The sequence below is a fragment of the Bombina bombina genome, chromosome 5 (genome assembly GCF_027579735.1).
Source record: "Bombina bombina isolate aBomBom1 chromosome 5, aBomBom1.pri, whole genome shotgun sequence".
Lineage (NCBI taxonomy): Eukaryota > Metazoa > Chordata > Amphibia > Anura > Bombinatoridae > Bombina > Bombina bombina.
Window position 1 is genome coordinate 923,777,442 of NC_069503.1, and position 18,811 is coordinate 923,796,252.

Genomic DNA, 18,811 nt, shown 5'->3' on the forward strand with positions numbered 1-18,811 from the left:
CACTCACAAGAGTCTCCTTCCTAGGGACTCTGATAGATTCTGTAGAAATGAAAATCTACCTGACAGAGGCCAGGCTATCAAAACTCTTAAATGCTTGCCGGGTCCTTCATTCCATTCCACGCCCGTCAGTGGCTCAGTGCATGGAAGTAATCGGCTTAATGGTAGCGGCAATGGACATAGTGCCATTTGCGCGCCTGCATCTCAGACCGCTGCAATTGTGCATGCTAGGTCAGTGGAATGGGGATTACTCAGATTTGTCCCCCCTACTAAATCTGGTTCAAGAGACCAGAGATTCTCTTCTCTGGTGGCTATCTCGGGTCCATCTGTCCAGGGGCATGACCTTTCGCAGACCAGATTGGACGGTTGTAACAACAGATGCCAGCCTCCTAGGCTGGGGAGCAGTCTGGAATTCCCTGAAGGCTCAGGGATCTTGGACTCAGGAGGAGAAACTCCTCCCAATAAATATTCTGGAGCTAAGAGCAATATTCAATGCTCTTCTAGCTTAGCCTCAGTTAGCAACACTGAGGTTCATCAGATTTCAGTCGGACAACATCACGACTGTGGCTTATATCAACCATCAAGGGGGAACCAGGAGCTCCCTAGCGATGTTAGAAGTCTCAAAGATAATTCGCTGGGCAGAGTCTCACTCTTGCCACTTGTCAGCGATCCACATCCCAGGCGTGGAGAACTGGGAGGCGGACTTTCTAAGTCGTCAGACTTTTCATCCGGGGGAGTGGGAACTCCATCCGGAGGTATTTGCTCAACTGGTCCATCGTTGGGGCAAACCAGAAATGGATCTCATGGCGTCTCGCCAGAACGCCAAACTTCCTCGTTACGGATCCAGGTCCAGGGACCCGGGAGCGACGCTGATAGATGCTCTAGCAGCTCCTTGGTTCTTCAACATGGCTTATGTGTTTCCACCGTTTCCTCTGCTCCCTCGACTGATTGCCAAGATCAAACAGGAGAGAGCATCAGTGATTCTGATAGCGCCTGCGTGGCCACGCAGGACCTGGTATGCAGACCTAGTGGACATGTTGTCCTGTCCACCATGGACTCTACCTTTGAGGCAAGACCTTCTAATACAAGGTCCTTTCAATCATCCAAATCTAATTTCTCTGAGACTGACTGCGTGGAGATTGAACGCTTGATCCTATCAAAGCGTGGCTTCTCCGAGTCAGTTATTGATACCTTGATACAGGCACGAAAGCCTGTTACCAGAAAAATCTACCATAAGATATGGCGTAAATACCTGTATTGGTGCGAATCCAAGAGTTACTCATGGAGTAAGGTTAGGATTCCAAGGATATTGTCCTTTCTCCAAGAGGGTTTGGAAAAAGGCTTATTAGCTAGTTCTTTAAAGGGACAGATTTCTGCTCTGTCTATTCTTTTGCACAAGCGTCTGGCAGAAGTTCCAGACGTCCAGGCCTTTTGTCAAGCCTTAGCTAGGATTAAGCCTGTGTTTAAAACTGTTGCTCCTCCGTGGAGCTTAAACTTGGTTCTTAAAGTTCTTCAAGGAGTTCCGTTTGAACCCCTTCATTCCGTTGATATTAAACGTTTATCTTGGAAAGTTCTGTTTTTGATGGCTATTTCCTCGGCTCGAAGAGTCTCAGAGTTATCCGCCTTACATTGTGATTCTTCTTATCTGATTTTCCATTCAGACAAGGTAGTTCTGCGTACTAAACCTGGGTTTTTACCTAAGGTAGTCTCTAACAGGAATATCAATCAGGAGATTGTTGTTCCGTCATTATGTCCTAATCCTTCTTCAAAGAAGGAACGACTTTTGCACAATCTGGACGTAGTCCGTGCCCTGAAATTCTATTTACAGGCAACTAAGGATTTTCGTCAAACTTCTTCACTGTTTGTCGTTTACTCTGGGCAGAGGAGAGGTCAAAAAGCTTCGGCAACCTCTCTCTCCTTTTGGCTTCGTAGCATACGCTTAGCCTATGAGACTGCTGGACAGCAGCCCCCTGAAAGAATTACAGCTCATTCCACTAGAGCTGTGGCTTCCACCTGGGCCTTTAAGAATGAGGCCTCTGTTGAACAGATTTGCAAGGCTGCGACTTGGTCTTCGCTTCACACTTTTTCAAAATTTTACAAATTTGACACTTTTGCTTCTTCGGAGGCTGTTTTTGGGAGAAAGGTTCTACAGGCAGTGGTTCCTTCCGTTTAAGTTCCTGCCTTGTCCCTCCCATCATCCGTGTACTTAGCTTTGGTATTGGTATCCCATAAGTAATGGATGACCCGTGGACTGAATACACTTAACAAGAGAAAACATAATTTATGCTTACCTGATAAATTTATTTCTCTTGTAGTGTATTCAGTCCACGGCCCGCCCTGTCCTTTTTAAGGCAGATCTAAATTTTAATTAATACTCCAGTCACCACTGCACCCTATGGTTTCTCCTTTCTCGTCTTGTTTCGGTCGAATGACTGGATATGACATGTGAGGGGAGGAGCTATATAGCAGCTCTGCTTGGGTGATCCTCTTGCAACTTCCTGTTGGGAAGGGAATATATCCCATAAGTAATGGATGACCCGTGGACTGAATACACTACAAGAGAAATAAATTTATCAGGTAAGCATAAATTATGTTTTTTTACGCTCATGTATTTTTGGTGCACTTTTCACCTCATACATTTTTGCTGGGTGCGCGTGCATTCCTGCTTCTGTCTGTTGTGTGGTGTGCTTGTATTTTCTGCAAGCATTTTTTTTTTATTTTGGGTTGGCGCTCTAAGGTTTTGCTGATATTTAGAGGGGGTACGTTTTTCCCTTGCTTTAAAGAATTTTTATTTTGGGGAATATAGCCCAATGTTTGATTATCTCTAGTCTTTTTTTAGGATTTTTTTTTATTATGGAGCCTTCTGTGTCTGTCACTGAAACCTCTTTAGAATCTAAATTATCTGAACACTCTCCTATCTATGTGAAGTGTGTATATTGTAAACATGCTGATATATTGTCTACAGCTCAGCTCAGCTGTGCAGTGCTTGTTTACATATTTTGATGCATTTTAATCTTGTTTCTAAAGGTGTCTGTTCTCCTATAATGTGTTCTGCAGAGGGGACCTCTACAGATTTTTCTCCAGGATTTAAGGATTTTGTATGCTCTACTGTTTCAGAAATGCAGCGGTCATGCCCTCTTCAAGTAAGCATAAAAGTCAGTTCATGATTTACCTCGTACTAATCCTGTATCTAATACTCGCCTAGGTTACCAGTTTTGAGCGCTATAGGGAAATTAACGAACGCAACAAAAGTGGCGTTATTTAATCCCCTATAGCGCTGCCATTACAAGTTTTAAAAAACCCAGCTTGTGCGAGCGATATGGTGCTTTTACGCTCCATACCGCACCAAAAACAAGCGCTGTTTTGACGTGCTCGTGCACGCTTTCCCCATAGACATCAATGGGGGGAGAGCGGGTCAGAAAAAAAGTCTAACACCTGCGATCGCGGAAAGAAAAGCTCCGTAACGCAGCCCCATTGATGTCTATGTGGAAAAAAAAGTTACGTTTAAACGTAACATAAACCCATTGTCTAAACACTCCTAAGCTGTTACCCCCAACATCGTTGATGCCTGCCTACAGTTATTAACCCCTAATCTACTGCTCCTGATATCACCGCCACTATACTAAAATTATTAACCCCTATTCCGCTGCTCCCCGACATCGCCGCAACTAAATAAAGTTATTAACCCCTAAACCTCTGGCCCCCCACATCACTACCTCTAAATAAACCTATTAACCCCTAAACCGCCAGCCCCCCACATCACAACAACCGAAATTAAACTATTAACATTTTGCGAGCAACTTAGGATTTCAGGAAACCTACTAGTTTGTTTGCTCATTTTGTCAGAAAGCTATGGTTGTTTCCTTGGCTTTTAGTCTTAAAGGGTCACTGAACCCATTTTTTTTTCTTTGTGATAGAGCATGCAATTTCTCCAACATAGGTGTGTCCGGTCCACGGCGTCATCCTTACTTGTGGGATATTCTCTTCCCCAACAGGAAATGGCAAAGAGCCCAGCAAAGCTGGTCACATGATCCCTCCTAGGCTCCGCCTACCCCAGTCATTCTCTTTGCCGTTGTACAGGCAACATCTCCACGGAGATGGCTTAGAGTTTTTTAGTGTTTAACTGTAGTTTTTATTATTCAATCAAGAGTTTGTTATTTTAAAATAGTGCTGGTATGTACTATTTACTCAGAAACAGAAAAGAGATGAAGATTTCTGTTTGTATGAGGAAAATGATTTTAGCAACCGTCACTAAAATCCATGGCTGTTCCACACAGGACTGTTGAGAGCAATTAACTTCAGTTGGGGGAACAGTGAGCAGTCTCCTGCTGCTTGAGGTATGACACATTCTAACAAGACGATGTAATGCTGGAAGCTGTCATTTTCCCTATGGGATCCGGTAAGCCATGTTTATTAAGATCGTAAATAAGGGCTTCACAAGGGCTTATTAAGACTGTAGACTTTTTCTGGGCTAAATCGATTCATTATTAACACATATTTAGCCTTGAGGAATCATTTAATCTGGGTATTTTGATATAATAATATCGGCAGGCACTGTTTTAGACACCTTATTCTTTAGGGGCTTTCCCAAATCATAGGCAGAGCCTCATTTTCGCGCCGGTGTTGCGCACTTGTTTTTGAGAGGCATGACATGCAGTCGCATGTGAGAGGAGCTCTGATACTTAGAAAAGACTTTCTGAAGGCGTCATTTGGTATCGTATTCCCCTTTGGGCTTGGTTGGGTCTCAGCAAAGCAGATACCAGGGACTGTAAAGGGGTTAAAGTTAAAAACGGCTCCGGTTCCGTTATTTTAAGGGTTAAAGCTTCCAAATTTGGTGTGCAATACTTTTAAGGCTTTAAGACACTGTGGTGAAAATTTGGTGAATTTTGAACAATTCCTTCATATTTTTTCGCAATTGCAGTAATAAAGTGTGTTCAGTTTAAAATTTAAAGTGACAGTAACGGTTTTAGTTTAAAACGTTTTTTGTACTTTGTTATCAAGTTTATGCCTGTTTAACATGTCTGAACTACCAGATAGACTGTGTTCTGAATGTGGGGAAGCCAGAATTCCTATTCATTTAAATAAATGTGATTTATGTGACAATGACAATGATGCCCAAGATGATTCCTCAAGTGAGGGGAGTAAGCATGGTACTGCATCATTCCCTCCTTCGTCTACACGAGTCTTGCCCACTCAGGAGGCCCCTAGTACATCTAGCGCGCCAATACTCCTTACTATGCAACAATTAACGGCTGTAATGGATAATTCTGTCAAAAACATTTTAGCCAAAATGAACACTTATCAGCGTAAGCGCGACTGCTCTGTTTTAGATACTGAAGAGCATGACGACGCTGATAATAATGGTTCTGAAGGGCCCCTAAACCAGTCTGATGGGGCCAGGGAGGTTTTGTCTGAGGGAGAAATTACTGATTCAGGGAACATTTCTCAACAAGCTGAACCTGATGTGATTACGTTTAAATTTAAGTTGGAACATCTCCGCATTCTGCTTAAGGAGGTATTATCCACTCTGGATGATTGTGACAAGTTGGTCATCCCAGAGAAACTATGTAAAATGGACAAGTTCCTAGAGGTCCCGGGGCTCCCAGAAGCTTTTCCTATACCCAAGCGGGTGGCGGACATTGTTAATAAAGAATGGGAAAGGCCCGGTATTCCTTTCGTCCCTCCCCCCATATTTAAAAAATTGTTTCCTATGGTCGACCCCAGAAAGGACTTATGGCAGACAGTCCCCAAGGTCGAGGGAGCGGTTTCCACTTTAAACAAACGCACCACTATACCCATAGAGGATAGTTGTGCTTTCAAAGATCCTATGGATAAAAAATTAGAAGGTTTACTTAAAAAGATGTTTGTTCAGCAGGGTTACCTTCTACAACCAATTTCATGCATTGTCCCTGTCGCTACAGCCGCGTGTTTCTGGTTCGATGAGCTGATAAAGGCGGTCGATAGTGATTCTCCTCCTTATGAGGAGATTATGGACAGAATCAATGCTCTCAAATTGGCTAATTCTTTCACCCTAGACGCCACTTTGCAATTGGCTAGGTTAGCGGCTAAGAATTCTGGGTTTGCTATTGTGGCGCGCAGAGCGCTTTGGTTGAAATCTTGGTCAGCTGATGCGTCTTCCAAGAACAAGCTACTTAACATTCCTTTCAAGGGGAAAACGCTGTTTGGCCCTGACTTGAAAGAGATTATCTCTGATATCACTGGGGGTAAGGGCCACGCCCTTCCTCAGGATCGGCCTTTCAAGGCAAAAAATAAACCTAATTTTCGTCCCTTTCGTAGAAACGGACCAGCCCAAAGTGCTACGTCCTCTAAGCAAGAGGGTAATACTTCTCAAGCCAAGCCAGCTTGGAGACCAATGCAAGGCTGGAACAAGGGAAAGCAGGCCAAGAAACCTGCCACTGCTACCAAGACAGCATGAAATGTTGGCCCCCGATCCGGGACCGGATCTGGTGGGGGGCAGACTCTCTCTCTTCGCTCAGGCTTGGGCAAGAGATGTTCTGGATCCTTGGGCGCTAGAAATAGTCTCCCAAGGTTATCTTCTGGAATTCAAAGGGCTTCCCCCAAGGGGGAGGTTCCACAGGTCCCAGTTGTCTTCAGACCACATAAAAAGACAGGCATTCTTACATTGTGTAGAAGACCTGTTAAAAATGGGAGTGATTCATCCTGTTCCATTAGGAGAACAAGGGATGGGGTTCTACTCCAATCTGTTCATAGTTCCCAAAAAAGAGGGAACGTTCAGACCAATCTTAGATCTCAAGATCTTAAACAAGTTTCTCAAGGTTCCATCGTTCAAGATGGAAACCATTCGAACTATTCTTCCTTCCATCCAGGAAGGTCAATTCATGACCACGGTGGATTTAAAGGATGCGTATCTACATATTCCTATCCACAAGGAACATCATCGGTTCCTAAGGTTCGCATTCCTGGACAAGCATTACCAGTTCGTGGCGCTTCCTTTCGGATTAGCCACTGCTCCAAGGATTTTCACAAAGGTACTAGGGTCCCTTCTAGCTGTGCTAAGACCAAGGGGCATTGCTGTAGTACCTTACTTGGACGACATTCTGATTCAAGCGTCGTCCCTTCCTCAAGCAAAGGCTCACACGGACATTGTCCTGGCCTTTCTCAGATCTCACGGATGGAAAGTGAACGTGGAAAAGAGTTCTCTATCTCCGTCAACAAGGGTTCCCTTCTTGGGAACAATAATAGACTCCTTAGAAATGAGGATTTTTCTGACAGAGGCCAGAAAAACAAAACTTCTAGACTCTTGTCGGATACTTCATTCCGTTCCTCTTCCTTCCATAGCGCAGTGCATGGAAGTGATAGGTTTGATGGTAGCGGCAATGGACATAGTTCCTTTTGCGCGCATTCATCTAAGACCATTACAACTGTGCATGCTCAGTCAGTGGAATGGGGACTATACAGACTTGTCTCCGAAGATACAAGTAAATCAGAGGACCAGAGACTCACTCCGTTGGTGGCTGTCCCTGGACAACCTGTCACAAGGGATGACATTCCGCAGACCAGAGTGGGTCATTGTCACGACCGACGCCAGTCTGATGGGCTGGGGCGCGGTCTGGGGATCCCTGAAAGCTCAGGGTCTTTGGTCTCGGGAAGAATCTCTTCTACCGATAAATATTCTGGAACTGAGAGCGATATTCAATGCTCTCAAGGCTTGGCCTCAGCTAGCGAGGGCCAAGTTCATACGGTTTCAATCAGACAACATGACAACTGTTGCGTACATCAACCATCAGGGGGGAACAAGGAGTTCCCTAGCGATGGAAGAAGTGACCAAAATCATTCTATGGGCGGAGTCTCACTCCTGCCACCTGTCTGCTATCCACATCCCAGGAGTGGAAAATTGGGAAGCGGATTTTCTGAGTCGTCAGACATTGCATCCGGGGGAGTGGGAACTCCATCCGGAAATCTTTGCCCAAGTCACTCAGCTGTGGGTCATTCCAGACATGGATCTGATGGCCTCTCGTCAGAACTTCAAAGTTCCTTGCTACGGGTCCAGATCCAGGGATCCCAAGGCGGCTCTAGTGGATGCACTAGTAGCACCTTGGACCTTCAAACTAGCTTATGTGTTCCCGCCGTTTCCTCTCATCCCCAGGCTGGTAGCCAGGATCAATCAGGAGAGGGCGTCGGTGATCTTGATAGCTCCTGCGTGGCCACGCAGGACTTGGTATGCAGATCTGGTGAATATGTCATCGGCTCCACCTTGGAAGCTACCTTTGAGACGAGACCTTCTTGTTCAGGGTCCGTTCGAACATCCGAATCTGGTTTCACTCCAGCTGACTGCTTGGAGATTGAACGCTTGATCTTATCGAAGCGAGGGTTCTCAGATTCTGTTATCGATACTCTTGTTCAGGCTAGAAAGCCTGTAACTAGAAAGATTTACCACAAAATTTGGAAAAAATATATCTGTTGGTGTGAATCTAAAGGATTCCCTTGGGACAAGGTTAAGATTCCTAAGATTCTATCCTTCCTTCAAGAAGGATTGGAAAAAGGATTATCTGCAAGTTCCCTGAAGGGACAGATTTCTGCCTTGTCTGTGTTACTTCACAAAAAGCTGGCAGCTGTGCCAGATGTTCAAGCCTTTGTTCAGGCTCTGGTTAGAATCAAGCCTGTTTACAAACCTTTGACTCCTCCTTGGAGTCTCAACTTAGTTCTTTCAGTTCTTCAGGGGGTTCCGTTTGAACCCTTACATTCCGTTGATATTAAGTTATTATCTTGGAAAGTTTTGTTTTTGGTTGCAATTTCTTCTGCTAGAAGAGTTTCGGAACTATCTGCTCTGCAGTGTTCTCCTCCTTATCTGGTGTTCCATGCAGATAAGGTGGTTTTACGTACTAAACCTGGTTTTCTTCCAAAAGTTGTTTCTAACAAAAACATTAACCAGGAGATTATCGTACCTTCTCTGTGTCCGAAACCAGTTTCGAAGAAGGAACGTTTGTTGCACAACTTGGATGTTGTTCGCGCTCTAAAATTCTATTTAGATGCTACAAAGGATTTTAGACAAACATCTTCCTTGTTTGTTGTTTATTCCGGTAAAAGGAGAGGTCAAAAAGCAACTTCTACCTCTCTCTCTTTTTGGATTAAAAGCATCATCAGATTGGCTTACGAGACTGCCGGAAGGCAGCCTCCCGAAAGAATCACAGCTCATTCCACTAGGGCTGTGGCTTCCACATGGGCCTTCAAGAACGAGGCTTCTGTTGATCAGATATGTAGGGCAGCGACTTGGTCTTCACTGCACACTTTTACCAAATTTTACAAGTTTGATACTTTTGCTTCTTCTGAGGCTATTTTTGGGAGAAAGGTTTTGCAAGCCGTGGTGCCTTCCATTTAGGTGACCTGATTTGCTCCCTCCCTTCATCCGTGTCCTAAAGCTTTGGTATTGGTTCCCACAAGTAAGGATGACGCCGTGGACCGGACACACCTATGTTGGAGAAAACAGAATTTATGTTTACCTGATAAATTACTTTCTCCAACGGTGTGTCCGGTCCACGGCCCGCCCTGGTTTTTTTAATCAGGTCTGATAATTTATTTTCTTTAACTACAGTCACCACGGTATCATATGGTTTCTCCTATGCAAATATTCCTCCTTAACGTCGGTCGAATGACTGGGGTAGGCGGAGCCTAGGAGGGATCATGTGACCAGCTTTGCTGGGCTCTTTGCCATTTCCTGTTGGGGAAGAGAATATCCCACAAGTAAGGATGACGCCGTGGACCGGACACACCGTTGGAGAAAGTAATTTATCAGGTAAACATAAATTCTGTTTTTAAGCAACTTTCTAATTTACTCCTAATATTAATTTTTCTTCGTTCTCTTGCTATCTTTATTTGAAAAAGAAGGCATCTAAGTTATTTTTTGGGTTCAGATCGCGGACAGCACTTGTTTATTGGTGGATGAATTTAACCTAGGTTGTTCACCAAAAATGGGCTGGCATCTAAACTTACATTCTTGCATTTCAAATAAAGATACCAAGAGAATGAAGAAAATTTGATAATAGGAGTAAATTAGAAAGTTGCTTAAAATTGCATGCTCTATCTGAATCACAAAAGAAAAAAAATGGGTTCAGTGTCCCTTTAAGCTTTTGATTCAGAAGACTTTCTTGAAGGTGTGTCAGCCTCCTCCTAAACTGATTACTGCCCATTCTACTAGGTTAGCTGCCACTTTCTGGGCCTTTAAGAATGAGGCCTCAGTGGATCAGAGATGCAAGGCAACCACTTGGTCTTCTTTTCATATTTTCTTTGTTTTCTTCTATTTTTATGGTTTTTGCTTCTTCTGAAGCAGTCTTCGGTAGGAAAGTCCTTCAGGTTGTTGTTTCTGGTTGAAGTTGTTTTTTTCCTATGCTTTTCCTTGTTTATTTTTTTGCATGATGTAAAAATAATATATATTGAAGCGCTTTTCTTCTGTTAAGTGTGATCAGTCCACGGGTCATCATTGCTTCTGGGATATTAACTCCTCCCCAACAGGAAGTGCAAGAGGATTCACCCAGCAGAGCTGCATATAGCTCCTCCCCTCTACGTCACTCCCAGTCATTCTCTTGCACCCAACGACTAGATAGGAGGTGTGAGAGGGCTATGGTGATTATACTTAGTTTTATATCTTCAATCAAAAGTTTGTTATTTTAAAATAGCACCGGAGTGTGTTATTACCTCTCTGGCAGAGTTTGACGAAGAATCTACCAGAGTTTTTGCTATGATTTTAGCCGGAGTAGTTAAGATCATATTGCTGTTTCTCGGCCATCTGAGGAGAGGTAAACTTCAGATCAGGGGACAGCGGGCAGATGAATCTGCATAGAGGTATGTAGCAGCTTTTATTTTCTGACAATGGAATTGATGAGAAAATCCTGCCATACCGATATAATGTCATGTATGTATACTTTACACTTCAGTATTCTGGGGAATGGTACTTCACTAGAATTACACTGTAAGAAGTACATTAAGCTGTTTAATAACTAGAAATTATGTTTAACGTTTTTGCTGGAATGTAAAATCGTTTTCATTTGCTGAGGTACTGAGTGAATAAATGTTTGGGCACCATTTTCCCACTTGGCAGTTGCTTAATCTTTTTCTGACAGTTTCTGTTCTCTCTCACTGCTGTGTGTGAGGGGGAAGGGCCGTTTTTTGGCGCCTTTTCTATGCATCAGTTATTTCAGTCAGCAGCTCATTGTATTTCCTGCATGATCCGGTTCATCTCTACAGAACTCAGGGGTCTTCAAACTTATTTTGAGGGAGGTAATTTCTCTCAGCAGAGCTGTGAGAATTATAGTTGACTGTGATAAAAGACGTTTATTCTGTAATTGTTTCCTGCTTTCAGAATTTGTTATCTTTGCTATTGGGATTAAACCTTTGCTAAAGTTGTGTTGTTTACAAGGATTGAGGCTATAACTGTTTCAATTTATTAATTTTCAACTGTCATAGATTTTCTGTGCTTCTTAAAGGCACAGTACGTTTTTAATATTATTCTAATTGAATTGTATTCTAAGTTGCAAGTTTATTTGCTAGTGTGTTAAACATGTCTGATTCAGAGGAAGATACCTGTGTCATTTGTTGCAATGCCAAAGTGGAGCCCAATAGAAATTTATGTACTAACTATTGATGCTACTTTAAATAAAAGTCAATCTGTACAAATTGAACAAATTTCACCAAACAACGAGGGGAGAGTTATGCCGACTAACTCGCCTCACGTGCCAGTACCTGCATCTCCCGCTCGGGAGGTGCGTGATATTGTAGCGCCGAGTACATCTGGCCGGCCATTACAAATCACATTACAGGATATGGCTTCTGTTATGACTGAAGTTTTGGCTAAATTACCAGAACTAAGAGGTAAGCGCGATCACTCTGGGGTGAGAACAGAGTGCGCTGATAATATTAGGGCCATGTCAGATACTGCGTCACAGGTTGCAGAACATGAGGACGGAGAACTTCATTCTGTGGGTGACGGTTCTGATCCAAACAGACTGGATTCAGATATTTCAAATTTTAAATTTAAACTGGAAAACTTCCGTGTATTACTAGGGGAGGTGTTAGCGGCTCTGAATGATTGTAACACAGTTGCAATACCAGAGAAAATGTGTAGGTTGGATAAATATTTTGCGGTACCGACGAGTACTGAGGTTTTTCCTATACCTAAGAGAATTACTGAAATTGTTTCTAAGGAGTGGGATAGACCCGGTGTGCCGTTCTCACCCCCTCCGATATTTAGAAAAATGTTTCCAATAGACGCCACCACACGGGACTTATGGCAAGCGGTCCCTAAGGTAGAGGGAGCAGTTTCTACTTTAGCTAAGCGTACCACTATCCCGGTGGAGGATAGCTGTGCTTTTTCAGATCCAATGGATAAAAAATTAGAGGGTTACCTTAAGAAAATGTTTGTTCAACAAGGTTTTATATTGCAACCCCTTGCATGCATTGCGCCGATCACGGCTGCAGCGGCGTTCTGGATTGAGTCTCTGGAAGAGAACATTAGTTCAGCTACTCTGGACGACATTACGGACAGGCTTAGAGTCCTTAAACTAGCTAATTCATTCATTTCGGAGGCCGTAGTACATCTAACTAAACTTACGGCGAAGAATTCAGGATTCGCCATTCAGGCACGCAGGGCGCTGTGGCTAAAATCCTGGTCAGCTGATGTTACTTCTAAGTCTAAATTGCTTAATATACCTTTCAAAGGGCAGACCTTATTCGGGCCCGGGTTGAAAGAGATTATCGCTGACATTACAGGAGGTAAAGGCCATGCCCTGCCTCAGGACAAAGCCAAAACTAAGACTAGACAGTCTAATTTTCGTTCCTTTCGTAATTTCAAAGCAGGAGCAGCATCAACTTCCTCTGCACCAAAACAGGAAGGAGCTGTTGCTCGCTACAGACAAGGCTGGAAACCTAACCAGTCCTGGAACAAGGGCAAGCAGACCAGGAAACCTACTGCTGCCCCTAAAACGGCATGAATTGAGGGCCCCCGATCCGGGATCGGATCTAGTGGGGGGCAGGCTTTCTCTCTTCGCCCAGGCTTGGGCAAGAGATGTCCAGGATCCCTGGGCGCTAGAAATAATATCTCAGGGATACCTTCTGGACTTCAAATACTCTCCTCCAAGAGAGAGATTTCATCTGTCAAGGTTGTCAACAATCCAGACAAAGAAAGAAGGCGTTTCTACGCTGCGTACAAGAGCTCTTGTTAATGGGAGTAATCCACCCAGTTCCACGATCGGAACAGGGACAGGGGTTTTACTCAAATCTGTTTGTGGTTCCCAAAAAAGAGGGAACTTTCAGACCAATCCTGGACTTAAAGATCCTAAACAAGTTCCTAAGAGTTCCATCGTTCAAGATGGAGACTATTCGGACAATTTTACCTATGATCCAAGAGGGTCAGTACATACCGGTACCTAAGGTTTGCCTTCCTAGACAGGCATTACCAGTTTGTAGCTCTTCCATTCGGATTGGCTACAGCTCCAAGAATCTTCACAAAGGTTCTGGGTGCTCTTCTGGCGGTACTAAGACCGCGGGGAATCTCGGTAGCTCCATACCTAGACGACATTCTGATTCAAGCTTCAAGCTTTCAAACTGCCAAGTCTCATACAGAGTTAGTACTGGCATTTCTAAGGTCACATGGATGGAAGGTGAACGAAAAGAAAAGTTCACTCGTTCCACTCAGAAGAGTTCCCTTCCTGGGGACTCTTATAGATTCTGTAAAAATGAAGATTTACCTGACAGAGGACAGGTTAACAAGACTTCAAAGTGCTTGCCGCACCCTTCATTCCATTCAACACCCGTCAGTGGCTCAATGCATGGAGGTAATCGGCTTAATGGTAGCGGCAATGGACATAGTACCCTTTGCACGCCTACACCTCAGACCACTGCAACTGTGCATGCTAAGTCAGTGGAATGGGGATTACTCAGACTTATCCCCTTCTCTGAATCTGGATCAAGAGACCAGAAATTCTCTTCTTTGGTGGCTTTCTCGGCCACATCTGTCCAGGGGGATGCCATTCAGCAGACCAGACTGGACAATTGTAACAACAGACGCCAGCCTTCTAGGTTGGGGTGCCATCTGGAATTCTCTGAAGGCTCAGGGACAATGGAGTCAGGAGGAGAGTCTCCTGCCAATAAACATTCTGGAATTGAGAGCAGTTCTCAATGCCCTCCTGGCTTGGCCCCAGTTGACAACGCAGAGTTTCATCAGGTTTCAGTCGGACAACATCACGACTGTAGCTTACATCAACCATCAGGGAGGGACACGAAGCTCCCTAGCTATGATGGAAGTATCAAAGATAATTCGCTGGGCACTCACTCTTGCCACCTGTCAGCAATCCACATCCCGGGAGTGGAGAACTGGGAGGCGGATTTCTTATGTCGTCAGACTTTTCATCCGGGGGAGTGGGAACCTCATCCGGAGGTCTTTGCCCAAATACTTCGACGTTGGGGCAAACCAGAGATAGATCTCATGGCGTCTCGACAGAACGCCAAGCTTCCTCGTTATGGGTCCAGATCCAGGGATCCAGAAGCAGTCCTGATAGATGCCCTGACAGCACCTTGGGATTTCAGGATGGCTTACGTGTTTCCACCCTTCCCGATGCTTCCTCGATTGATTGCCAGAATCAAACAAGAGAGAGCATCAGTGATTCTAATAGAACCTGCGTGGCCACGCAGGACTTGGTATGCAGATCTGGTGGACATGTCATCCTGTCCACCTTGGTCTCTACCCCTGAAACAGGACCTTCTGATACAGGGTCCCTTCAAACATCAAAGTCTAACTTCTCTGAAGCTGACTGCTTGGAAATTGAACGCTTGATTTTATCAAGACGTGGGTTTTCTGAGTCAGTTATTGATACCTTAATACAGGCTAGGAAACCTGTTACCAGAAGGATTTACCATAAGATATGGCGTAAATACCTATATTGGTGTGAATCCAAAGGTTACTCTTGGAGTAAGGTTAGGATTCCTAGGATATTGTCTTTTCTACAAGAAGGTTTAGAAAAGGGTTTATCCGCTAGTTCATTAAAGGGACAGATCTCAGCTCTGTCCATTCTGTTACACAAACGTCTGTCAGAAGTTCCTGACGTCCAGGCTTTTTGTCAGGCTTTGGCCAGGATTAAGCCTGTGTTTAAAACGGTTGCTCCACCATGGAGTTTATACCTTGTTCTTAATGTTTTACAGGGCGTTCCGTTTGAACCCCTTCATTCCATTGATATAAAGTTGTTATCTTGGAAAGTTCTATTTTTAATGGCTATTTCCTCGGCTCGAAGAGTCTCTGAGTTATCAGCCTTACATTGTGATTCTCCTTATTTGATTTTTCATTCGGATAAGGTAGTTCTGCGTACTAAACCTGGGTTCTTACCTAAGGTAGTTACTAACAGGAATACCAATCAAGAGATTGTTGTTCCTTCTTTATGCCCAAATCCTTCTTCGAAGAAGGAACGTCTACTGCACAACCTGGATGTAGTCCGTGCTCTAAAATTTTACTTACAGGCAACTAAGGAATTTCGACAAACGTCTTCTCTGTTTGTCGTTTACTCTGGGCAGAGGAGAGGTCAAAAAGCTTCTGCTACCTCTCTTTCTTTTTGGCTTCGTAGCATAATTCGTTTAGCTTATGAGACTGCTGGACAGCAGCCTCCTGAAAGGATTACAGCTCATTCCACTAGAGCTGTGGCTTCTACTTGGGCCTTTAAGAATGAGGCCTCTGTTGAACAGATTTGCAAGGCTGCAACTTGGTCTTCGCTTCATACTTTTTCCAAATTTTACAAATTTGACACTTTTGCTTCATCGGAGGCTATTTTTGGGAGAAAGGTTCTTCAGGCAGTGGTTCCTTCTGTATAAAGAGCCTGCCTATCCCTCCCGTCATCCGTGTACTTTTGCTTTGGTATTGGTATCCCAGAAGTAATGATGACCCGTGGACTGATCACACTTAACAGAAGAAAACATAATTTATGCTTACCTGATAAATTCCTTTCTTCTGTAGTGTGATCAGTCCACGGCCCGCCCTGTTTTAAGGCAGGTAAATATTTTTTAATTTATACTCCAGTCACCACTTCACCCTTGGCTTTTCCTTTCTCGTTGGTCCTTGGTCGAATGACTGGGAGTGACGTAGAGGGGAGGAGCTATATGCAGCTCTGCTGGGTGAATCCTCTTGCACTTCCTGTTGGGGAGGAGTTAATATCCCAGAAGTAATGATGACCCGTGGACTGATCACACTACAGAAGAAAAGAATTTATCAGGTAAGCATAAATTATGTTTTTAGTATTGGGAAAAAAGATTCCAATTACATGATATATCATGCTGATCCCGCCCTCATTACTCTTGGACTTGACTGCTTGGGTATTCGTTTCCCAGGAGTAATGGATTGTGGACTCTCACCACATATATGAAAGAAAACATAATTTATGCTAACCTGATAAATTAATTTCTTTCATGGTGGTGAGAATCCACAAGACCCCACCCTGTTATTTTTTCTGGTGGTAGTTTGTAGTTTTTAGCACCTCCTTTTTCCCCCCTGCTCCTTTTTGTTTGCACATTTTTTTTTTTTTCATTTTTTCTACCTCTTTTTTTCCTTTTTTCTACATCTTTTTTTTTTTTCTTGGCTATACGTCAAACTAGTTACCATAGAGGTGGCTGGGGTTCTATAGGGCTCTTGGTGTTTGGGAATCTTTGTAAAAAAGGGAATGGTGGGATAGCGCTAAAATAGCTGAGAGGTAGAAATAAAAATAAAGAACCCAAATGGGATTAATAAGAATATAATATTGAAGGGACAAAAATTAGAAAATTATGAAAAAATGTCATATGTTAACACCACAAGAAAATTAAATGAAGCAGTAATGAATATAAATAAGTTTTTATAAAAATAGGTTTTTAAAAGAACCAATTGGATAATATTTAACAATATCTCTCAGAAGGATAAAAATGATCCACCTGATAATACGAGTGAAGTCTAAAGAATAAAATATGTATATTTGGTCAAGGAATAAAAATTTATTAAATGACAATCAATATAAGATGTTTATAACAAGTAAATTCAAAATAAATTAATAAAAAGGTGATGCCGGCATCAATAAAAATAGTGTTCTAAACTAGCTAAGCTTAGACACATGTTTAGGATAAAAAGCGAAAATTAATATTGCAAATACTCAATAAAAGGCATAAAGTTGATAAAGTGTAACAAATAAATGTATCATATGTAATTGTAACACATATATTGGAAACCTGTATCCTTTGTTGCTTCCGCAACAGTACTGTGTGACAGTAGGTTGATCCGTGTAAAGGTTCAAATTTGCCCTCTAAGTCCTGATGTTCCTAGGGCATGTAACAATCTTCCGAATGTGAGAATAAAATCACTAGTGTGGAAGCCTAATCGTTTCTCCGTTAACCAGTTCCTGTACTGCAGTCCGTGCAGCACAGTGAGTGTCCAGCGTCTGAGGCAAACGTTTGGAGCAGAGTTTCCTCGCTGTAATAGAACCAGATCCGGGTGAAAGTTCAAAGTAGTTCCGTTAGGGTATAAATGTATATTTGAAGCAATGAATTTACCCCGGTATTCAGACAAATAGTCAAAAAGGTGGGTTTGTAAAAGTAGGTCCTGAGACAGGAATTACACATACAGAGACAGCTCAAACATTTATTTCAGAACTGCTCAATGTACCTGCCCTATCTACTAACTATACCACACCGATGATTGAATTAATATGTAACCAAAGTCAGTAAGCAAATCTACGCGTTTCAGCCGCCAGGGGCCTTTATCAGGGTTGGTTCACCTTGTTCTGGGATCAGCATATGAGAGACAGAGTGTAGCATCTTTTAATCACCTCCCTGTATTAATTATGTTTGGGAATCTTTGCCTCCTAGTAGTCAGAAAAGGTAATTCTCAGGAGTAATGGTGTGTGGATTCTCACCACAATGAAATAAATTAATTTATCAGGTAAGCATAAATTATTTTTGTATTGTTGTTTTTGGATGATAAATAAGTTTTTTCTTTTCTTTTTCTTCTGTATCTCATCATCAACTAATGTAGCTACGGGATCAACCGAGTGACCTGATGAAAACCTCACTCTTGGAGTCAGAGAGTGCATTTATTGGTAAAGCCATGTTTTTAATTTTTCAGATTTTCTGTTTAATAGAGCTATATTTTATTCACATGCCAGATGGCACAGTGTGCTATTATCTGGAAATTTAATAACCTAAGAACATTTTCAGCAGTGTTTTAAAAAGTACAAACCCGAAGCAATGGTTCAACTACAGTATTATGCAACAGTACACACACAAAAATGATATAAATATTCAGATGTCTTACGTAAATAAATCATATATTAGGTAGCTCATCGTGCTAATGCACTGTTGCAGAGATCTGTGGATCCCGGCGAGGTCCACTCAGCCTTTCATCCTTCCGAGGTCGGTAAAAGGAGTACCATTGAGTTGGGTAATAATAACAGCTATTATCAGCGCCGCGAGTCGGTTGAGCCCAAAGTTTGTGCGCTATACAAGTATCCATTATTATTATTATTATAATATCTGGCAAGTGTAAAGTAGACCTAATGCTGTTATTTGCGGAGAGTTCAGATACTCAGTTGGATAAACAAACAACATTAACTTAATGTAGTTATAATTTGCTATCATGACATTAAAGGGACAGTCTACACCAGAATTTTCATTGTTTAAAAATATAGATAATCCCTTTATTACCTATTCCCTAGTTTTGCATATCCAACACAGTTATATAAATACACTTTTTACCTCTGTGATTACCTTGTATCTAAGCCTCTGCAAACTGCCCCCTTATTTCAGTTCTTTTGACAGACATCTATTTTAGCCAATC

At 42.8% G+C, this 18,811-nt stretch overlaps 1 protein-coding gene across 1 annotated transcript in view; it reads left to right on the forward strand.

Annotated features, from left to right (window-relative positions):
• The window catches only part of CSPP1 (centrosome and spindle pole associated protein 1), a 411,029-nt gene that overhangs the window by 352,140 nt on the left and 40,078 nt on the right, over positions 1-18,811 (forward strand). Inside the window, exon 29 of the mRNA XM_053715098.1 lies at positions 18,011-18,074. Coding sequence (XP_053571073.1) covers positions 18,011-18,074 — 64 coding nt within the window. The remainder of the gene's footprint in view (positions 1-18,010; positions 18,075-18,811) is intronic.